This window comes from Salmo salar, chromosome 03 (assembly GCF_965601325.2).
Source record: "Salmo salar chromosome 03, fSalSal1, whole genome shotgun sequence".
NCBI lineage: Eukaryota > Metazoa > Chordata > Actinopteri > Salmoniformes > Salmonidae > Salmo > Salmo salar.
Genome location: NC_138293.1, coordinates 51,738,700 through 51,763,236, shown reverse-complemented (window position 1 = coordinate 51,763,236; position 24,537 = coordinate 51,738,700). Strand labels below are relative to the sequence as shown.

The 24,537-nt window shown below is 41.3% G+C and overlaps 1 protein-coding gene across 1 annotated transcript in view; it reads right to left on the bottom strand.

Moving 5' to 3' along the window:
• The window catches only part of xpo6 (exportin 6), a 66,018-nt gene that overhangs the window by 5,710 nt on the left and 35,771 nt on the right, over positions 1-24,537 (bottom strand). Inside the window, exons 13-22 of the mRNA XM_014192154.3 lie at positions 17,048-17,207; positions 16,526-16,618; positions 12,272-12,416; positions 11,876-12,022; positions 11,341-11,530; positions 4,226-4,381; positions 2,824-2,938; positions 2,386-2,557; positions 2,046-2,207; positions 877-975 (exon numbers count right to left, since the gene is read on the bottom strand). Coding sequence (XP_014047629.1) covers positions 877-975; positions 2,046-2,207; positions 2,386-2,557; positions 2,824-2,938; positions 4,226-4,381; positions 11,341-11,530; positions 11,876-12,022; positions 12,272-12,416; positions 16,526-16,618; positions 17,048-17,207 — 1,439 coding nt within the window. The remainder of the gene's footprint in view (positions 1-876; positions 976-2,045; positions 2,208-2,385; positions 2,558-2,823; positions 2,939-4,225; positions 4,382-11,340; positions 11,531-11,875; positions 12,023-12,271; positions 12,417-16,525; positions 16,619-17,047; positions 17,208-24,537) is intronic.

The following is a 24,537-nucleotide window of genomic DNA, read 5'->3' as shown; positions in this document are numbered from 1 at the left end:
TCCAAAATGTTATGGAGGATCAATATGATGTTGTCTGTGATTGTTTCTGTTGAATTGTGTCTTTATTTTGTATGTTTGAAATGTTCTTGTCTGTATGCTTAAAACTGTACATGTCAACATGTTTACAAAGGGCACAGCCGTAAAAGAGATCCAGGTCTCAGTCTGTTTTCCCTGTTAAAATAAAGATACATTTAAAAAAAAAAAAAATCTATGCATTGGGGCAGGTACCGTTCTCCTGACATCCACCAAACCCAGATTTGTCCGTCGGACTGTCAGATGGTAAAGCGGGATTCATCACTCCAGAGAACAAATTTCCACTGCTCCAGAGTACAATGGCGGTGAGCTTTACACCATTCTAGCCGACGCTTGGCTTTGCGCATGGTGATCTTAGGCGTGGCCTACCACTTCGTGGCTGAGCCGTTGTTGCTCCTAGACGTTTCCACTTCACAATAACAGCACTTACAGTTGACCGGGGCAGCAATTTTATGAACCGACTTGTTGGAAAGGTGGTATTCTATGACAGTGCGACATTGCAAGTCACTAAGCTCTTCAGTAAGGCCATTCTACTGCCAATGTCTGTCTATTGAGATTGCATGGATGTGTGCTCAATTTTATACCTGCCAGCAATGGGTGTGGCTGAAAAAGCCAAATCCACTCATTTGAAGGGGTGTCAACATACTTTTGTATATATAGCTTAGAATTAGATAGAAATAGAATAGTAATCATATTTTCATGATGACAACAATATGAGGTGAGGTTACTAAGTTGGACCATTCAAATAAATTGTCACAAGGCAGAGAGACAAAGGGTAATTTTGGAGCAACAATAAATTGCACTTCAGGAGCTAATGGTATGGCATATAAGAGCTGAACTCACTCTGTGGTAGAGCTTGTGCTTGCTGTTGAGGGACTCCAGGTAAGAGAGGTTCTGCTTGAAGATGTGAATGTCTGGCTGCAGGAAAGACTGCCCAAATGCCTGGAGAAACAGATTTGAGCCCATGTCAGGGAATTCTACAGTCCTGTCCAAAAAAAAACATACCCATTCACCCTAGATACTGAAATAACTGGATAGTTATAATCCAGGGTTGGTTGGGGTCAATTCGAATTGAAGGCAGTTCATTCAGTAAGTCGAAAAACGTTTGAAATAAATAGCTTCTACTTTTCAGGTTATTGAGAAGTAATTGAATTCGAGCTTAATTCCTGAATTGACTGAATTCAATTCGAATTGACCACAATCCTGTATAAGCAATATATATATTATTTTTTTTAACCGTTTTTTTTTTTTTTCAACAGAACATTGTACAAATGGCAGCAACATGCTGGATTGTGAGTACAACTTACATTTGAAATTAGGCAAAAAGTTTATCATCAAATTCAGCAGGCAAACCATGACTTGGGATAGCTCTACAATGGAAAGGCTAGGAGGTGGAATTTTCTGCACATTGCTTAATGATTAGAAGGGTGCTATAAACCAATTATATCATGTACATGAGGTAAATATAAAAAAAGGCTTTTATTAACTTGGCGTTGCAGTTTCGTTTAGACATTTTTTGAAATGTATTGACAAATTCACTAAAGCTCCGTTTCTATTAGCACTTTGAAGTCAATCTGGGTTGGGCTGGCCTAGGTGGGCTAGCTTGAATTGCGTTTCCACTGCCTCAAAAAATTATAAATAATGTAATGTTGATAGGTAGCCATTATGTGACGTGCAGCTGGCTTCGCTAATGAAGAACTGAATTCACCCTCACCATGCTATAACTAACGTTACCACATACTCATACCCATATATTTAGCTTGCTAACGTTCGCTATGACCTGGTCAGCTAAAATTCAACTCTGATTTCCTAGCTAATGTTAGGTAGCTAGCATTCAAGGGCTGACCGTTCTCATAAAAGTTTATTGTGTAGTGCAAAAATTAATGAAGGACCAGTTATGGTGGTAATTCTTGTCATGTCTGACAACTGCAGTAGTACTATCTAACATCAACAAGCCCAGATGAGCTAGCTAAACATGGTGTGAGCATCCCCCCCCACCCACACCCACACACCTGCATGGCAGCACTAAACTGGGCCTCATTCTCCATGGCCTCCTCGGCCGATCCCCTCTGCACACTGGCTAGGACAGAGGTCTTGAAGAAGTACCTCCAGTTATGGTGAAGCACCTGGTATAGCAGCTCAAACATCTCTGCTTTGACGTCTGGAGAGGAACGCTGTGGGACAGACAAAGAAATCACAATAGACCTTTATTATCCATTGTTGATAATAAATTCATATTATTTGCTGACCCAGTGCCCAAACCAATCGATGGACATGCCCCCCACACACACAGTGCATGTATCCCTTTTTTTTATTTTTTATATCAGTGTGAATGAGAGTGCGCACTCTCACCTCTGCCACAATAGGATAGACCTGCTCCATGCAGAGAGCTATTATGCTGGGTAGGAAGGGTTTGAAGGCCTGGCCGGGCTCCTGAACCACCACCTGAAGAATCTTTAGGAACTTCTCCACCACTCGGCAGCCTGCGCTGCCCTCCTGCAAGATACTGGCTGCCAGCTGCTCCCTGGGACGGACATACAAGAACATAAACAAACAATTTATATCTTCTAAACGTGTAAAACTATCATGGGGATGTTGAGGACGGCCAGTCCTTGCGTCTACAGCGTTATCTATTAATTTGAGAGGGGTTACATTTCTCTAGCCTCATCCCTCAACTGTATATCAAAACATGTGTCGGGGCTGCTGTTTTGTTTTCAGAATCCCAGATTGTAGCTTTAAAATGGTCACAATATTTGTGTCTAAGCGCGTGCGTGTGTGTGTGTGACCTACCTGGTGAACATGCTGAGGAAGGTGTGTATAATTTGTCCGGTGAAGGGCACACCCATCTGAACACGCAGACCTTGAAACAGTGTGAGGAAGAAGCTCAGCATCTCATCCGTCACATCTTGAGGATAGAGAAAGTGACAACGGGAAAGACAGAGAATGTCAGAAAGAATAACTCAGCTTTGGCATTATATCAAATCAACGACCAGAATGTTTTGAATTAAAATTAAATTTGAAGTGATAGAGAATGAAATCTGCAACGGTCCTTTCTAAGGTAACTACAAGCTTCACTCCATTGATCTACTGTACGTGCGTGCTTGTGGGTGGAATGGGATTTTTGGAGTGGCGGACACATTTTGGTAACATGACATCCTCGCCGTCTCACTCCCATTCACAAGGGGGCGATAGTTTTTTGTCTTTTAATTTTGTGAAAGCAATAAAGAGTTACCTTCCCTTACTAGTAGTAGCTAGCTGGCAGCCTGGCTAGCTGACTTTAGCCTGGATAAAAACATAGCAAGCTAGCTCGCTAGCTTTTTTAGCTTCACATCTCCATGTTAAATAATCATAATGAAAAAAATATGCCCTGCCAAATATTATTTTACTTGCCGGTGTAACCTAAAACATTATCGCACTTTGATATGCTGCTTGCATATTAATTCCCATACTAGCTAAACATAGAACGTCATGTTTTGGTCACAGAGTAAAAAAGCACATGGCTAGCTCGTTGGCTACAGCAGGTTCTACCATTTCGAAATATCCAACCTTTTGGGTTGATTCTTGTTGTTTGGTTTACTGTTTGAACAGCTGTTAAGATTATATTTGGTTATCAATGCAAAATAGGCTACTTTGAGGAATAGCCTATTTATCAGATGACAGAAACAAGCGACAACACTGCCTCCATGGCAGCAGAAGGAATGATACGACGTCTCACTTTTTTACTACCTGAAAATTATGTAGAACGCCAGGGCGTATTACAAGGAGCCGACACTTTAGTAGACGAAAAACGACATTGCAACACTCCGAATCTTGCGTATGCATAGAGCTTGTAGTACGCTTGAAATATAATTCATAAAAAGGTGAATCTCAATGAAAATGGGAAAAAGGCACAAGCAACATTTCCTGTGAAATTGTTAGAATGGCTGAAAGTACAGTTACACAATGTGTGTACTTGTAAATAAACATTTTGTTAAGTGCAACGTTTTTGTCACATACATTGACCTTGCTCAGGCATATCACGCGTATAACATTACATTGTAAAATTACTTGAAATGTACTGTGGTGATGGATTTTAGATTTTAATATAAATGGAGATAAAAATCAGTGAATGGGTAATAGTAAAGTTACAACACGTCAGCTCTCTATTATGACTGAAACTATTATGTTGTAACATTGTGTTTTTTCTTCTGACCTGGCTGCTGGATGAAGACAGGAAAGAGGCCCAAGGAAACTTGCACGGACTCCTGGAGACTCTGGTAGCAGATCTGTCGGGATTTGGTGGATTCCCCGGAGATGCTGTCCACTATGTCTCTTAGCACTGGCAATGTCTGGTGCAACACTGCTTTCGCTAAGAGAGAGAGAGAGAGAGAAAGAGGCGTGGGTGGTAAGAAAGATGTTAAGGTTTATGCTATAAAGCCAAAAGAATGTCTAGTGTTCCTTTCTTACAATCAGTTCATTAAACTTCAGAGGTGAGACGACTACATTACTCTGTGTTGATTATTGTACATTGTCCCAGTCAAAAAAGGGCTTTACTCAGTCTAAATTTTACTTGGTCGTTTTTAGGAATTACATGGTATAGTGGTATATAATTACCCTTACATTTAAATCAAACTTTGTATTTATGCATAGAATTATATACATAGAGTGGCAATAAAAAGTATGTGAACCCTTTGGAATTACCTGGATTTCTGCATAAATCAGACATCAAATGATCTGATCTTAATCTAAGTCACAACAGACTAACAGTGTGCTTAAACTAATAACACACAAATTATTGTATTTTTCTTGTCTATATTGAATATATATATATATATCATTTAAACATTCACAGTGTAGGTTGGAAAAAGTATGTGAACCCCTAGGCTAATGACATCTCCAAAAGCAAATTGGAGTCAGGAGTCCGCTAACCTGGAGTCCAATCAATGACACGAGATTGGAGATGCCGGTTAGAGCTGCCTTGCCCTATATAAAAAAAAAAAAACACAAAATTTGAGTTTGCTATTCACAAGAAGCATTGACTGATGTGAACCATGCCTCAAACAAGAGATCAGAAGACCGAAGATTAAAAATTGATGACTTGCATAAAGCTGGAAAGGGTTAAAAAAGTATCTCTAAAAGCCTTGATGTTCATCAGTCTATGGAAAGACAAATTGTCTGTAAATGGAGAAAGTTTAGCACTGTTGCTACTCTCCCTAGGAGTGGTCATCCTGCAAAGATGACTGCAAGAGCACAGCACATAATGCTCAATGAGGTTAAGAAGAATCCTAAAGTGTCTAAGCTAAAGACTTACAGAAATCTCAGGAACATGCTAACATCTCTGTTGACGAGTCAACGATACGTAAAACACTAAACAATTCATGGGAGGACACCACTGAAGAAGCCGCTGCCGTCCCAAAAAAACATTGCTGCACGTCTGAAGTTCGCAAAAGAGCACCTGGATGTTCCACAGCGCTACTGGAAAAATATTCTGTGGACAAATGAAACTGCAGTTGAGTTGTTTGGAAGGAACACACAACACTATGTGCGGAGAAAAAAAAGGCACAGCACACCAACATCTAAACCTCATCCCAACTGTAAAGTATGGTGGAGGGAGCATCATGGTTTGGGGCTGCTTTGCTGCCTCAGGGCCTGGACAGCTTGCTATCATCGACGGAAAAATGAATTCAAGTTAGCCTAACATTCTCCTTGCAAAATGTTTTGACAATCTGTCTGCCAATTGAAGCTCAAAAGAAGTTGGGTGATACAACAGTACAACGCCCAAAACACAGAAGTAAATCAACAACAGAATGGCTTCAACAGAAGAAAATACGCCTTCTGGAGTGGCCCAGTCAGAGTCCTGACCTCAATCCGATTGAGATGCCGTGGCATGACCTCAAGAGAGCACTTCGCACCAGACATCCCAAGAATAGTGCTGAACTGAAACAGTTTTGTAAAGAGGAATGGTCCACAATTCCTCCTTACCATTGTGCAGGTCTGATCCGTAACTACAGAAAACGTTTGGTTGAGGTTATTGCTGCCAAAGGAGGGTCAACAAGTTATTAAATCCAAGGGTTCACATACTTTTCCCACCCTGCACTGTGAATGTTTACACGGTGTGTTCAATAAAGACATGAAAACATATAATTGTTGTGTATTTGTCTATTGTTGTGACCTAGATGTAGATCAGATCAAATTTTATGACTACTTTACACAGAAATCCAGGTATTTCCAAAGGGTTCACATACTTTTTCTTGCCACTGTGTGTGTGTATATATACACTGCTCAAAAAAATTAAGGGAACACTAAAATAACACATCCTAGATCTCAATGAATGAAATAATCTTATTAAATACTTTTTTCTTTACATAGTTGAATGTGCTGACAACAAAAATCACACAAAAATAATCAATGGAAATCCAATTTATCAACCCATGGAGGTCGGGATTTGGAGTCACACTCAAAATTAAAGTGGAAAACCACACTACAGGCTGATCCAACTTTGATGTAATGTCCTTAAAACAAGTCAAAATGAGGCTCAGTAGTGTGTGTGTGGCCTCCACGTGCCTGTATGACCTCCCTACAACGCCTGGGTATGCTCCTGATGAGGTGGCGGATGGTTTCCTGAGGGATCTCCTCCCAGACCTGGATTAAAGCATCCGCCAACTCCTGGACAGTCTGTGGTGCAATGTGGCGTTGGTGGATGGAGCGAGACATGATGTCCCAGATGTGCTCAATTGGATTCAGGTCTGGGGAACGGGCGGGCCAGTCCATAGCATCAATGCCTTCCTCTTGCAAGAACTGCTGACACACTCCAGCCACATGAGGTCTAGCATTGTCTTGCATTAGGAGGAACCCAGGGCCAACCGCACCAGCATATGGTCTCACAAGGGGTCTGAGGATCTAATCTCGGTACCTAATGGCAGTCAGGCTACCTCTAGCGAGCACATGGAGGGCTGTGCGGCCCCCCAAAGAAATGCCACCCCACACCATGACTGACCCACCGCCAAACCAGTCATGCTGGAGGATGTTGCAGGCAGCAGAACATTCTCCACGGCGTCTCCAGACGTCTGTCACATGTGCTCAGTGTGAACCTGCTTTCATCTGTGAAGAGCACAGGGCGCCAGTGGCGAATTTGCCAATCTTGGTGTTCTCTGGCAAATGCCAAACGTCCTGCACGGTGTTGGGCGGTAAGCACAACCCCCACCTGTGGACGTCGGGCCCTCATACCACCCTCATGGAGTCTGTTTCTGACCGTTTGAGCAGACACATGCACATTTGTGGCCTGCTGGAGGTCATTTTGCAGGGCTCTGGCAGTGCTCCTCCTGCTCCTCCTTGCACAAAGGCGGAGGTAGCGGTCCTGCTGTTGGGTTGTTACCCTCCTACGGCCTCCTCCACGTCTCCTGATGTACAGGCCTGTCTCCTGGTAGCGCCTCCATGCTCTGGACACTACGCTGACAGACACAGTAAACCTTCTTGCCACAGCTCGCATTGATGTGCCATCCTGGATGAGCTGCACTACCTGAGCCACTTGTGTGGGTTGTAGACTCCGTCTCATGCTACCACTAGAGTGAAAGCACCGCCAGCATTCAAAAGTGACCAAAACATCAGCCAGGAAGCATAGGAACTGAGAAGTGGTCTGTGGTCACCACCTGCAGAACCACTCCTTTATTGGGGGATGTCTTGCTAATTGCCTATAATTTCCACCTGTTGTCTATTCCATTTGCACAACAGCATGTGAAATTTATTGTCAATCAGTGTTGCTTCCTAAGTGGACAGTTTGATTTCACAGAAGTGTGATTGACTTGGAGTTACATTGTGTTGTTTAAGTGTTCCCTTTATTTTTTTGAGCAGTATATATTAGAGATCTGGGAAAAAACTAAGAGACCTCGGCAAAATGATGAGTTTCTTTTGTTTTACTATTTATAGGTATGTGTTTGGGTAAAATTAACATTTTTGCTTTATTCTATAAACTACTGACAACATTTATCCCAAATTACAAATACAGATATTGTCATTTAGACTATTTATTTGTAGAAAATAACTGGTCAAAATAACAAAAAAGATGCAGTGTTGTCAGACCTCGAATGCAAAGAAAAGAAGTTCAAATTCATTTTTAAACAACACAATACTCATGTTTTAACTTAGGAAGACTTCAGAAATTAATATTTGGTAGAATAACACTGATTTACAATCACAGCTTTCATACGTCTTGGCATGCTCTTCACCAGTCTTTCACATAGATGTTGGGTGACTTATGCCACTCCTGGCGCAAAAACTCAAGCAGCTCGGCTTTGTTTGATGGCGTATGACTATCCATCTTCCTCTTGATCACATTCCAGAGGTTTTCAATTGGGTTCAGGTCTGGAGATTGGGCTGGTGAGACTCATGTCGCCTACGGTAGGCCTACAGTATATTGAAAAATATGATGTGACCAATAATTACATAGAGGATTCGAAATTAAAACATGGGTCTCACGGTGGCGGACGGCACTGGTATCGAACCTGTATCTGTAGCAACGCATTTGGCACTGCGGGAGCCCACATCCACTAAGTATCAAAATACAGAGAGGTGTTGGTTAAGGTATATTGTCCTGTTAACAGCCCATAATGGGCTATTATAATGCTGTACATGGTGTCCAGGTCAGGATAACCAAAACATTTCTTTATTAAAGACTATCAGAAAGAATGTTGGTACATATTTATTTTGATCCAAAGCCATAAATGAGTGAGTCACTCAGCTTTATGTAGGTGCAGGGCTATATGACTGTCGTCAACTTGATAATATATAACGACATTTTGAAAGTTATTTCATTTTTAAAAAACGAAAGAAAGCGACTATAATCTGAATAAAGGCCTAAATAATATTTGTAAAGGCCAAAACGTTTATTTCTGTTTTTAGAGGGAGAGAAACGCTGGGCCAATTGTGCGCCGCCCATAAAGGCCAAAATATAGTTCTGCTAATAGCCATAATGGCGCTGTACAACATGATCGTGTGTGTTTGAAAGAGTATTTGTATCATTATTTTATTAACGAAAGCATAAAGATGCTAAAGAAATACAGTACTGTACAGTATATGTTTTTAAATTTGGATAATAAAGCATTTTCAAGATATAACCCAGCTGCATTTGTTTATTAGGCTACTGTGCAGTCTGACAAGTAAACATAGCCTACAGTACATACTGTAGTAAATATGGTAAAGTGCCTAATTCCTTACAGAAGGGAGAGCAGGCCATGTTCAGACTTTCTCGGTGACCTCAAGTACTCAACTCTGTCTTTAATGCGGTTTTGGGTTGCATCAGTCATGAACAGAAAGTTCTGAGACACAGTATTAATGATGAACACACAGAGGTTCACTGGTAAGCCACATTTGCCTCGGGATAAATCACTGTTGGTATTCAAATCAAATTGTATTAGTCACATGTGCCGAATACAGTGAAATGCTTACTTATGAGCCCCTAACCAACAATACAGTTTAAAAAAAAATATGGATAAGAATAAGAAATAAACGTGACAAGTAATTAAAGAGCAGCAGTAAAATAACAATAGCAAAACTATATACGGGGGGTTCCGGTACAGAGTCAATATGTGGGGGCACCATTCTGTGCCCACTTGCGGTATCTCTTCGGTTAAACATCCTTGGAATAGCAGAACAGCATAACGGTCTGGACGGCCCTTGCTGTGCCCGGTGAGCAGTTGGTCAAGTTCTGTTGCCAGAAGAGGAATGGAAATGTCAGGGTGAACCGACGACCTCGCCAGGTATGTTAACTCTGCCTGTCCGAGGTGGAGTTCCAGAGCTCACAGGTGTGCCTGGCATGGATTGTGACTCCATCTTGTTCCTCGCCCTCTTCTATACGTCATTCTCATAAAGACGCCATTATCAGTTACATTGTTTTAGTTTGAACGTGCAGACTGGCACTAAGAACAGAACAGCAGGAATGTATCCCTAGTCAGCGCTATTATTAGTGCAATGCCCCTTAAAGTGTTGCCAGTGTAGCGGGGTGGGTGTCTACCCTTCCCCATGGGCTAGGTCAGTCTTCTGTGCGCGGCTCTGCGGCCCATCCTGTGCCCCCTGCCCTCGTAGCTTGAACCTCGCGCGTTTTCAGTGGATACAGCTGGAGAACTGCAAGGCAATCCCATTGTGCGCCACTCAGGAGCCATGATCAATATACATTGTCCTGCTAATAACAGGGTTAATAATATATCTGTGAGAATATCCAACAGGCTTTTATATAATTCTAAATGAATAATATATATATTTTTTAAATCGCTCTGTTTGAAATAAAAATATTTGAGATTATTTTGTTTTCAAATAACGCAAAATGAGCGAGAAAAAGGCCATTCTTGAACATTGGGTGAGACATTGTTTGAATTTGTAAATAAAGCCAGTTTCTTATTTAGAATTATTTATCTCCATTCATTGTCAGTTAGAGACACAGTAGGACCCAAAAGCATAATCAGTGCTCAAACTCCCCCTTGCGCTGGTCTGGTGTAATGAAGTGGTGACGCCGGGTACTAAACCACAAATTACCTCTAAGGCCTGCAGCATAATCACAAAACTTTTAGTGGAGTAACCACTGTACCTTCACACCGTTCATGTACCATATTGGGGTATGCGGTATTAATGCGGTATTACCGGCAGTGTCCGCATGGGGTGCAATTTATTTCCAAACATGGTTTATTTATGTTTGCTAACAAAGTACTAGCAAATTCTCATAAGGGACGCTAAATAAATGCTAATAAGAGCAAGTGAACATAAACTAAATGCAAGGACAGACAACCCAGCGAATAAAGTCATAACTATCTCAAAAAGGCTACTCACACTTGATCCAGGAGGGAATTGATTGTCTTTGCTGTAACCAATAAGCTTAAATCTTGAAAGCTAGCCACTTACAGCTAGCAAGTTAGCAAACCAAATGCATAGCTGGAGCCCTGAGCCGGAGCAAATGTATTTGGCACATCTTAAATTCTAGTTATAAGATATATAGCTGGCAAATGAATTTAAAGTGTCACTTAATCATCTCTCGTGATGCTCAACAGTGGATCGTCACGTCATGTTTGCGCCATGTGGTCTTTATAAACATACTCCATATACTTTTGTAAAAAATAAAAAAGAAGCTTTTGGCGGTATTGAAAATCATACCGTTGGTACTTGAAAATACCCCAGTATACCGCCCAAGCCTAGAAATAAGTACTTAAAAGTACCCATTGTCATCACATCTTTCACCACATTCTTTCTTAGTAAATACCAGCCGAAATAGGACTGTAGAAGGAAGCGTTATCAAAACTATGAGAGACGTAAGGTTGATAAATGGCGTGATGCCCAACTGACTGTCTTCCAGGCCAAGGCGGTGTGGGGGCTGGTTGGCAGTGCCCCTCAGTAGGCGGTAGTGGCGGGTAAGGGCAGCCAGCAGGCTGGCGTGGCTACTGGAGCGGGTTTGCCACTGCTGCTCGCTCTCTGGCAGGTTAGACCAAGGCAGCAGCAGCATGTTGGACAGAGCCCTGCACACGAGCATGTGGGCCTGGAGGAGTGGAGACACACACACATTAGACAGATCCCTCCACACATAACCATACTTACTCCAGCATGTGCGACTATAGGTGGGGGGGGTATAGACATTCCATGACACATTATGCATACACGCACGCACACACATTGGATATCACCCTCACCCTTTGGCAGATTAGATAGAGCCCTAAAGCGCTACACCCCAAAATCCAGACAGAGAAAATGTTTATTATTTCAAGTGGTCCACTGCTAATCAGGAAATAAGATGACGGCCGGGCATTGACAACAACCCACGGGTGGATTGATTTTCAGCCTTAAGCCTCAAAATAACATTGAAGCCATAATGGCGCACTCTGACCTCTTGGGGGAGCCTGCGAGTCTGGCTCTCTGTGATGAGGTTGAAGATGTTCTGCACAGCAGGCAACGTGACTAGGAAAACAGGACGCACGGTGGTGGCCATGGACACCATGAGATGGCATGCCGACAGCAGCAACTTTTCAGGTACCTAGAATAGAAATACAGTCTGACAATGAAATAGGTAACAAGGAATTGACAAAGACTCTTAGTTGACTTGCTAAAATGATCTGATAACCAGTTTTTGGCCAATGAGAACACAAACATGCAAGCTCAGTTGGTCAGCATAAAAATGGAACCACGGTGTCATGATACCAATTGCACAACATCAGCAACTAGGTAAGATTTAACAAAGACATACTGTTACTACCACATACTGTGTGTGTGTGTGTATGGTTACCTTGGCAGTGATGAGTGGTGCGGTGGCGTCCATGGTGGAGGTGACAAGGCTGATGAAGCGGCTCTGATTCTGCCTCTGGACCTCACTGTAGAATTGAGCCAGCCAGTGGGAGTAGGCCTGCAACGCCGCCAAGGACTGGGCATGGCTGGACACAAACACACATTAACAACTGTGACAATACAGTTATATCTGCCAAGAAAATCAAACGCTCTCTGACTATTTTCTTATCACAAATTTTTGGTTTAATAAAGGGGTGAATTCTTAAGTTACGTCTACAGACAAGGGTAAGAGACAGCAATTTGCGATGAATACACTTTATGCCTTCAGAAAGTATTAATACTCCTTGACATATTCCACATTTCGCTACAGCCTGAATTCAAAATAGATTAAATAGATTTCTCATTCATCTACACACAATACCCCATAATGACAAATTGAAAACATGTTGTCTCAAAATGTTGGCAAATTTATTTAAGATTTTTACATTTACATTTTAGTCATTTAGCAGACGCTCTTATCCAGAGCGACTTACAGTAGTGAATGCATACATTTCATTTCATACATTCTATTTTTATTTTTTTATTTTGTGCTGGCCCCCCGTGGGAGACACTGTCTTCCAGAAAATTAAATACAGAAATATCTAATTTACACAAGTTCACACCCCTGAGTCAATACATGTTAGAATCACCTTTGGAAGCGATTACAGCTGTGAGTCATTCTGGTTCTTTCTGGGTAAGTTGCTAAGAGCTTTGCACACCTGGATTGTACAATATTTGCATATTATGCTTTTAAAAATTCTTCAAGCTCTGTCAAGTTGGTTGTTGATCCTTGCAAGACAGCCATTTTCAAGTCATACCATAGATTTTCAAGCCAATTTATGTCAAAACTGCAGCTATGGCCAGTCAGGAACATTCATGTTGCCTTGGTAAGCAACTCCAGTGTATATTTGGCCTTGTGTTTTAGGTTATTGTCCTGCTGAAAGGTGAATTTGTCTCCCAGTGTCTGTTGAAAAGCAAACAACCAGGTTTTCCTCCATTACATTTATTTGCCCCAAACATAACGCTGTGTATGCAGGACAAAGTTCATTTCTTTGCCACATTTTTTGCTGTTTTACTTTAGTGCCTTATTGCAAACCAGATGGAATATTTTTATTCTGTACAGGCTTCCTCCTTTTTGGCATTTTATTAGGATCCCATTAGCTGTTGCAAAAGCAGCAGCTACTGTTCCTGGGGTCCACACAAAACATGACATAATACATAACATCAATAGACATGAGTCAGCTCTAGTACAGAGCTACATTAAAAAAATATATATTAAAAAGGCACACGTAGGCTACATATCAATGCATACACACAAACTATCTAGGTCAAATAGGGGAGAGGCATTGTGCCGTGAGGTGTTGCTTTATCTGTTTTTTGAAACCAGGTTTGCTGTTTATTTGCGCAATATGAGATGGAAGGAAGTTCTATACAATAAGGGCTCTATATAATACTGTACGCCTTCTTGAATTTGTTCTGGATTTGGGGACTGTGAAAAGAGCCCTGGTGGCATGTCTGCGTGGGTAAGTGTGTGTGTCAGAGCTGTGTGTAAGTTGACTATGCAAACAATAAGGGATTTCCAACACAATTTTTCTCATAAAAAGAATAAGTGATCCAGTCAGTCTCTCCTCAACTCTTAGCCAAGAGAGACTGGCATGCATAGTATTTATATCAGCCCTCTGATTACATTGAAGAGCAAAACGTGCTGCTCTATTCTGGGCCAACTGCAGCTTAACTAGATCTCCTTGTTGCACTTGACCACATGACTGGACAATAATCAAGATTAGACAAAACTAGAGCCTGCAGAACTTGCTTTTTGGAGAGTGGTGTCAAAAAAGCAGAGCATCTCTTTATTACGGAAAGACCTCTCCCCATCTTTACAACCATTGAATCTATATGCTTTGACCATGACAGTTAATCTAAGGTAACGGCAAGTTACTTTAGTCTCCTCAACTTGTTCAAAAGCCACACCATTCATTACCAGATTCAGCTGAGGTCTAGAACTTAGGAAATGATTTGTACAAAATACAATATCTCTTAGTTTTAGAGATGTTCAGGACCAGTTTATTACTGGCCACCCATTCGAAAACAGACTGCAACTCTTTGTTAACTTCTTTGGGATAGGGGGCGGTATTTTGACATCCGGTGTGCCCAAAGTAAACTGCCTGCTACTCAGGCCCAGAAGCTAGGATATGCATATAATTGGTAGATTTGGATAGAAAACACTCTATCCTACCACTGATTTCAATGGCTGGCACTTTTATAATAGGGCGAAATCGTCCCCGATTGCAGTTCCTAGGGCTTCCACTAGATGTCAACAGTCTTTAGAAAGAGCTTCAGGCTGGTTTTTGGAAAAATGAGCCAGAAATTGTAGTTTTTCTAGGTGGCTCCCATTTTGGCTGTAGTGTTTCCAAGTGTGTGAATGAGAGCGCATTCTTTGGTATTTTTCTCCGGTAAAGACAATAACAATTCTCCGTCTTAAATTTGATCGATTATTTGCGTATTAGGGTACCTAAGGATTTGATTATAAACGTTGATTGACTTGTTTGGATAAGTTTATTGGTAACGTTTGGGATTCATTTTGTATGCATTTTGAAGGAGGGAAACAGTGGATTATTGACTGAACCGCGGCAGCTAAACTGAGTTTTTATGGATATAAAATAACTTTATCGAACAAAAGGACCATTTGTAATGTAATTGGGACCTTTTGGAGTGCCAACAGAAGAAGATCTTCAGAGGTAAGGCACATATTATATCGCTATTTCTGACTTTCGTGTCGCAACTCCCAGGCTGAAAATGATTTGTTATGCATGTGTGTGCTCGGCACTGTCCTCAGATAATTGCATGGTTTGCTTTCGCCGTAAAGCCTTTTTGAAATCTGACACGGCGGCTGGATTAACAACAAGTTAAGCTTCATTTTGATGTATTGCACTTGTGATTTCATGAAAGTTTAGTATTTATAGTGGCGCTCTGCAATTTTACCGGAAGGTGTCGAAATGGGATGCTAGCGTCCCACTGATCCACAAGAGGTTAAGGGTTTCAGTGATTTCATCAGCTGTGGTTGATGATGAGTATATGGTTGAATCATCAGCATACATGGACACACATGCTTCGTTTAATGCCAGTGGCAGGTCATTGGTAAAAATAGAAAAGATTAGAGGGCCTAGAGAGCTGCCCTGCAGTACACCACACTTTACATGTTTGACATTAGAGAAGCTTCCATTAAAGAAAACCCTTTGAGTTCTATCTGATAGATAGCTCTGAATCCACGCTATGGCAGAGAAAAGCCACAGCATATGGTTTTTTTCAACAACAGGTTATGCTCAATAATATCAATGGCTGCACTGAAATCGCCACTCGATTGTGGAGTAACTACAATGTTGTTGAATCATCCTCAGTTTTATCCTATCACAGTCATTAAACTCTGTTTCAAAGTCCCCATTGGCCTCAAGGTGAAATCCCTGAGTGGTTTCCTTCCTCTCCGGCAACTGAGTAAGGAAGGACACCTGTATGATGGCGCCGACAGAGATGGTCGCATCACTTCGAGTTCTGTGTGTATTAAGTAGTTGTTGGGGAATTGTTAGATTACTTGTTAGATATTACTGCACTGTCAGAAATAGAAGCACAAGCATTTCGCTACACTCGTATTAACATCTGCTAACCATGTGTATGTGACAAATAAAATTTGATCTTTGTAGTGTCTGGATGTATCCAAAGTGTAATGAATTACTTAATCACGATCAAAGGGATATTCAATGTCTGCTTTTTATTTTTACCCATCTACCAATATGTGCCCTTCTTTGCAATGCATTAGAACATCCCTAGTCTTTATGGTTGAATCTGTGTTTGAAATTCACTGCTCGACTAAGGGACCTTACAGATAATTGTGTGTGTGTGGGGTACAGAGATGAGGTAGTCATTCAACAATCATATTAAACACTAATAGAGTGAGTCCATGCAACTTATTATGTGAATTGTTAAGGAAATGTTTACTCCTGATCTTATTTAGGCTTGCCATAAGAAAGGGGTTGAATACATTTCTAAAAACATAATTCCACTTTGACATTATGGGGTATTGTGTGTAGGCCAGTGACACAAAATCTAAATTGTATCAATTTTAAATTCAGGCTGTAACAAGAAAATGTGGTTAAAGTAAAGGGGTGTGAATACTTTCTGAAGGCACTGTAGACAGTGGAAGTAAACGGTTGACACTCACACGTCGATGAGGTCAGGCTTGAGCACAGATGGCACGGCAGTCTCCAAGTCATACAGGCTGATCTGAGAGCCATAGCATGTGACCTCCACCAACCTAGAAACACAAGTGCAGACACACTAAACAATGATGCAATCTGAATTATTTCCTTATCAAAATTCTCCCCTGTAATAAAAGACAGGATTGAGGTCAATTTGATTTCAATTCAGGAAATACTGCATTGTCAATTCCAAATCAAGACATAAAATCACCTTGCCACTTTTCAAAAATTCACTTGGAATAATTAAATGTAGGTGGTCAGTCAGGAAAATGCATAATTTCATTTTGGCCAAAAGCTATTTTCTCCCTTTCTCTTTCACATATTGGAGGCCACCAAAGGGGTAGACAATAGGAACCAAAACGAAGGTAGACACTGATGTTTGACAGCAGAGCAAGTGGGTCAAATTAATTTAAAATTTAGCCAATACAGGAAGTAAACTGAAATTTCAATGAAAGTGACTGAAGGAAGCAGTGTGGCACACTAACCGCTCCACCACCGCTAGTGCATCGTTGAAGCGTGCGGCGAAAACGTCCCCAATGAAATACCCAGCCAGCCTCCCGACAGCCTGAAGTAGGGAGCTGAGGTCCCTGAGAGCGCAGTGCAGCCTCCGACAATCATTCTCTGCTGTAATGTTCAGTCTCCGACCTGCCACAAATAAAGAGTAGAGATGAGGATAAGCACATGCTCAATTTCATTAAATAACCTTTTAAATGACCAACTTCTTTAGTTTTTTAGTTTTTTTTTACAGTGCATTACATGCATTGTGTGCTTTTCAGAAGACTCTTTCAGTACTGAAAATGTCTTTGTGCTTTTTTACAGCACTTTTGGTAAAATGAAAGGCAAACAACCCCTAGCCCCTGCCACCTGAGAGAACTGATTAGGTGTTAGAAAAATGTCCCAGCCTATGAGAGCTACTACCATATCACTTAGACCTATCCAATTCCTTAAAATCTACACCTGTAACAATGAGCTAGGAACTGAAAGTTATTTCTGGATACCACGATTGTGATTTTTTCCCTACAGATTTGTAAAAAAAATTACATTTCTTGATTGTGTGCATCTTCACACCCCAGAGCTAATACTTGGTAGAAGCACCTTGTAGCCAGCCAGCTGTGAATAATTTTGAATACGATTCTACCAACTGTACAACTCTTAAGGCAACACACACTCAGTCGCCAGTTTATTAGGTACATCACCCGTTCATGAAAATGGTTCGCTCCTACAGACAGTGAGTCACGTGGCTTGCTATATAAAGCAGGCAGACAGGCATCGAGTATTCAGTTACTGTTCAATTTAACATTAAAATGGGCAAAACTAGTGACCTAAGCGACTTGGAACGTGATATGACCATTTGTGCCAGGCGCACCGGTTCCAGTATATCAGAAATGGCCGGCCTCCTAGGCTTTTCCCGCATGAGTGTCTAGGGTTTACTGAGAATGGTGCGACAAACAAAAAACAGTCAGCGGTAGTCCTCTGGGCAAAAACAGCTCATTGATGAGAGGTCGAAGGAAAATGGCAAGAATAATGCAAGCTAACAGGCGGGCCACAAACAGGCAAATAACATGCAGTACAACAGTGCTGTGCAGATTGGCATCTTAGAACGCAAACTTGTCGGTCCTCATCACAGATGGGCTTTTGTAGCAGACGTCCACACCGGGTTACAATCCTATCAGTTAAAAACAAGAAGAAGCGGCTCCAGTGGGTACGCGATCACCATCACTGGACAATTGAGGAGTGGAAAAACATTGCTTGGTCTGACGAATCCTGGTTCGTGATGGCAGAGTCAGGATTTGGCGTAAGCAGCATGAGTCCATGGCGTCAACAGTACAGGCTGGTGGCGGTGGTGTTAATGTTTTATTAACTTCTATTTAATCAGGGGAGCCCAATTGAGATCTGGGTCTCATTTTCAATAGTCCCCTGATACCATAAAGCAAAGCACGATAACAATGTGTGGGGAATGCTTTCCCGGCACACGTTAGGTCCCTTCATACCAATTGAGCAACGTTTGAACGCAACACCTTGTAGAATCCATGCCCCGAAAGAATTCAGGTTCTTCTAGAGGCAAACGGGGTCCGACCCATTACTCGATGGCCACTGAGTGTATATCCATTGTTTTTGTAAAATTGCCCAAGCTCAATACATTTGATTGGGAATCATTGATGGAGAGCAATATTCAAACCTGGTCTCTGATTATGAAGAAATGTTTTGTCAGGAATGAGAATGGACCACTTAAAACCACTTGAAAAGCCCTTCTAGCAAATTATTCTGGTGTGTCTGGCATTCAGTCTTCTGAAAAGGAAACGCAAGACTAGGTTATCTCCAAAATCACGTCATTGTCACGCCTCCCTAGAAAAACACTTTTTGCCGCATCTCCATTTGTTAGGCTGCTGGCTAACGTTATGCTTTTCTACCAGGATTTTTTCCTACATAATAATAAATGAAGATTTCCCATTATTTCATTTTTGTAAGATCCAAAAAAACTGAGACAGTGGGAGAACATATTCAAGTAAGTAAATATATTTTTAAAATGTAAAAAATGTATTATTACCTAGCTAGCTAGCTACAGTAGGCACCTTTGTAGGCTAACTCAACTAAGCTGCTAGCTAAGTAAATTAAAATGTATCAGCTAGCTAACTTCCTATTAGCTTGATGTAATTCATTGTAATTAAAAAGTCTCAAAATGCATTTGTAAATAACAGCCACGAAAAAGGTTGAAATTGCAGCTCCAGCTGTCAGTAAAAGGAGAGCGTAGGCTACTGCAAAGGGCAGGTAATTTTGTGGGAGGACATTATGAAAAGATTCTCCAGTTCCAGTCCCTAGAGAGTAAAACTTTGAGGACAAAGAGATAATAACATAATATTCAGTGCCATCTAATTTGAGTATAATGAAGCATGTGTCTTTGTGATGTTTTCTGTCTTCAGATTTGGAAACTAAAGCCTGTTTGCAAATGAAGAGAGCACTCCCAATGAATGTCACAAAAGACTAAGGGTATATCTTAGATGTCATGGGTTATATAGTGCCTTCAGAAAGTATTCATACCCATTGACTTATTCCACATCTTGTTGTGTTACAGCCCAAATTCAAAATGCTTGAAATATTTTTTTATCCTCTCACCCATCTACAGACACAACCCCATAATGACAAAGTGAAAACATGTTTTAGAAATATTTGCAAGTTTATAGAAATAAATACATATAATTTACATAAGTAAGGGTATATTTGAACACCCCTGAGTCAACACGTTAGAATTACCTTTGGCAGTGATTACCTTTGGCAGTGATGACGCAAACACTTCCTGTTTCCGGTCACAACTTGCAGACTTGTTTACGCTGCTGTGCGTTTTTGTTGCCGATCTTACTTTGATACCTGACGGTTTTTTACTTTTTCATTACCGTATATTTTTACTTTTTCCCTCACTCAACTTTTTTCCTCACTCAACTTTTTTCATTCATCCCCGGAGGTTTTATCTGGACATGGTTCGTCAGGACTTCAAACAGCCGAAGCTAAGTAACATTAACATGATGCCTTCTAATTGCAGTCGTTGTATTTATAATATACAGGAGAACGATCGCCTTACGGCAAGGATAGCTGTGCTGCAAGCCCAGCTTCAGACGCGATCGTTAGGCAAGGGTAATTTCAGTGTAGGAAAGGATGAAACAGCGTCTGTGCCACCAGTAAGTACAGATAGTAACGTTAGTATAAACCCCCTCGCACGGTCCCCGCAGCCGGACATCTTTCTCATGGCTTCTGGAGGGAAACGCTGTAGGAATGCTCAACCGGTGTCGCTTATTCAGCCGACAGAAACTTTCAACCGGTTCTCCCCATTAAGCGAGTCGGAGTCGGAGGCCGAGACTTCTCTGGTCTCTACTCCTCCCGTTGTGGGGTCTGAGACGCCGACGGCTCCCACCATTAGCTCTGACAAATTGAAAACCCTAGTCATTGGCGACTCCATTACCCGCAGTATTAGACTTAAAACTAATCATCCAGCGATCATACACTGTTTACCAGGGGGCAGGGCTACCGACGTTAAGGCTAATCTAAAGACGGTGCTGGCTAAAGCTAAAACTGGCGAGTGTAGAGAGTATAGAGATATTGTTATCCACGTCGGCACCAACGATGTTAGGATGAAACAAGCTGTGAGTCTTTCTGGGTAAGTCTAACAGCTTTGCACACTTGAATTGTACAATATTTGAACAAAACAATTCTCCAAGCTCTGTCAAGTTGGTTGTTGAGCATTCCTAAACAGCCATGATCAAGTCTTGCCATAGATTTAAGTGGATTTATTTTTATCACAAAAAAACTCCCTAGTCCTTGCCGATGACAAGCATTCCCATAACATGAGGCAGCCACCACCATGCTTGAAAATATGAAGAGTGGTACTCAGTGATGCGTTGGATTTGCCCCAAACTTAACATTTTCTATTCAGGACATAAAATTTTTTTTTTGCAGTTTTACTTTAGTGCCTTCCTTCTTTTCACTGTATTGTGGAGTAAATAGAATGTCGTTGATCCATCCTCAATTTTCTCCTATCAGTCATTAAATTGTTTAAGTCACCATTGGCCTCATGTTGAAAACCCTGCGCTGTTTCCTTCCTCACCGGCAACTGCGTTAGGGAGGACGATTGTGTATTTGTAGTGATTGGGTGTATTGATACACCATCCAAATTCACCATGCTCTAACGGATATTTAAAATGTCTGTTTTTTTTAGTTGTTTTTTTTTACTCATCTACCAATAGGTGTCCTTTCCGAGGCATTGGAAAAGCTTCCTGGTCTTTGTAGTTTAATCTGTGGTTGAAATTCACTGAGGAACCTTACAGATAATTGTATGTGTACAGACATTAGGTAGTTATTCAAAAATCACGTTAAACATTATTATTGCACACAGAGTGAGTCAATGCAACTTAATGGGAAAACGGCCAGAGTCACCATTGTACAGCGCCCCTGGAGCAATTAGGGTTAAGTGCCTAGCTCAAGGTCACAGCGACACCCTACGGGTGTCTCAGGGGGAGTTGAGATTTGCAAAACTTGTATGTAACAGGACACAAATTAACAACCCCAAAAAGTATTATATATGTTCAGCAAATTTTTACTCCTGAACTTACAGTGTACAAAACATTAGGAACACTTTCCTAATATTAATTGCACCACATTTTGCCTCAATTCATCGGGGCATGGATGAGGAGTCGAAAGTGTTCCACAGGGATGCTGGCCTATGTTGACTCCAATGCCTCCCACAGTTGTGTCAAGTTGGCTGGATGTCCTTTGGTGGTGGACCATTCTTGATACACATGGGAAACTGTTAAGCATGAAAACCCAAGCAGCATCGGAGTTCTTGACACACACAAACCGGTGCGCCTGGTACCTAGTACCATACCCCATTCAAAGGCACTTAAATCTAGTCTTGCCCATTCACCCTCTAAATGGCACACATACACAAGCCATGTCTCAACAGTTTCAAGGCTTAAAAATCGATCTCCTCACCTTCATCTACACTGATTGAAGTGGATTTAACAGGTGACATCAATAAGTGATCCTTGTTTTCACTTGGTCAGTCTGTTATTGAAAAGAGCAGGTGTTCCTAATGTTTTGTACACAGTGTATTTAGGCTTGTAATAACAGAGGTTGAATACTGAGACAAGATATTTCAGCTTTTAATTTGTAATCTATTTATAACATTTTCTAAAAACAATTCCACTTTGACATTATGGGGTATTGTGTGTAGGCCAGTGACACAAAATCTCAATTTAATCCATTTTAAATTCAGGCTGTGAAACAAAATGTGGAAAAAGGTCAAGGGGTGTGAATATTTTCGGAAGGCACTGTATCTGTTGGCCTACATACGTTAGCAAATGTACACAAAAACACAGTTTAAACATCACACAACGTATAAACCTAATACAATTGGAGCAGGCCAACCCTGCTGGAGGTCTGCTGGGTTCTGTTTCAGCCCAGCAATATAAAACCTGATTCAACTTAAACTTCAAGTGTGCTATTGCTGTACTGGAATAGTAGTCTGCTCACCCAGTAGATTAGGGATCAGTGGGGCAAGTTTGGCCACCACTGGTATCGAGTTCATTTTGTTTACTTGAAATTATGCTTTAGTAATAATAGCCCACTTGTTACAACTCAATTATCTATTGTTGTAAAGACTTAAGATAACTTATCTTTACATACGAGTTAGCTTATTTGTACATTTTGCAGTGATTAAGTGTTGATTCTTTGAAGTGTTTAAAAATGTTAATTGTTAAACTATTAATAACAAAATAAACGAGTGTCAATGTTGATTAATCACAATTCTGCAATGAAGAGGGGAAGGGGTTCGGTTTTAATGTGTCTGTTGTATTCTCAAATTAACATTTCCTTTTTGTTTATTTGTAAGATCTATAAACCGTTGTTTTTTTTCCACTCTCTCAGTATATGAGATACAGTACAAGTCAAAAGTATAGACACACCTACTCATTCAAGGGTTTTTCTTTATTTTTACTATTTTCTTCATTTTATAAACAAATAAAAAAATATTTTAGATTCTTCAAAGTAACCACCCGTTGCCTTGACAGCTTTGCACCCTCTTGGCATTCCCTCAACCAGCTTAATGAGGTAGTCACCTGGAATGCATTTCAATTAACAGGTGTGCCTTGTTAAAACTTAATTTGTAGAATTTCTTTCCTTCTAAATGCATTTGAGCCAATCAGTTGTGTTGTGACAAGTTGGGGGGGTATAGAGAAGATAGCCCTATTTGGTAAAATGTCTTTCCAGTAACGCACAGCGCTGAGATTGCCTGCAATGACAAGCTCAGTCTGATGCTGTGACACACCGCCCCAGACCATGACGGACCCTCCACCTCCAAATTGATCCCGCTCCAGAGTACAGGCGTACTCGGTGTAACCCTCATTCCTTCGACGATAAACGCGAATCCGACCATCACCCCCAGTGAGACAAAACCACGACACGTCAGTGAAGAGCACTTCTTGCCAGTCCTGTCTGGTCCAGCGACGGTGGGTTTGTGTCCATAGGCGACATTGTTGCCGGTGATGTCTGGTGAGGACCTGCCTTACAACAGGCCTACAAGCCCTCAGTCCAACCTCTCTCAGCCTATTGCAAGACAGTCTGAGCACTGATGGAGGGATTGTGCGTTCCTGGTGTAACTCGGGCAGTTGTTGAGGCCATCCTGTACCTGTCCCGCAGGTGTCATGTTCGGATGTACCGATCCTGACGCAGATTGCGCTGCAAGTCCTGCCTCTCCCATCTCATTGGTTTATAGAAGCAGGTACCCACGTGCCATTTCCTCATTGGTTTTACCCACGTGGGTGACAAAGACGAACGAGGTCAGTGGCGGTAATGCACCTAATTTATGAAAGTTGCCAATCGCAATATAAAGTCCAGAGAAGAAAAAGCCTGGAAGGAGGAGAGATGACTAGAAATGATTCGGTTGATCGGTTTATGTGTGGATTAATTGTCGGAGTAGAGGACCTTGTGCATTTCAGGTAAAATAACAACGTTTATATCCCAGGACAAATTAGCTAGCAACAGCAAGCTAGCTATCTAAATTGCCATAAATGTTTAATGCCTGTCCCCAAATTTATGTAATTGGTTCAGAGTTTGTTTTGATTTTTTAATTTGTGTGTCGTGATCGCGTTTGGTGTGGGGGGTCAAAATAAATCTATGCACGATGGTGCACGCGCACAGCCGGTTTGGGTTCCATGTAAGTTTTCATAACTGTGACCTTAATTTCCAACCATTTGTAAGCTGTTGGTGTCTTCATGACCGTTCCACAGGGGCATGTTCATTAATTGATTATGGTTCATTGAACAAGCATGAGAAACAGTGTTAAACCCTTTACAATGAAGATTTATGAAGTTATTTGGATTTTACGAATTATCTTTGAAAGACCGGGTCCGGAAAAAGGGACGCTTCTTTTTTACTGAGTTTAGCTTTTGATTTCTATGATATAGCCTACAGTGGCATTTATATGGTG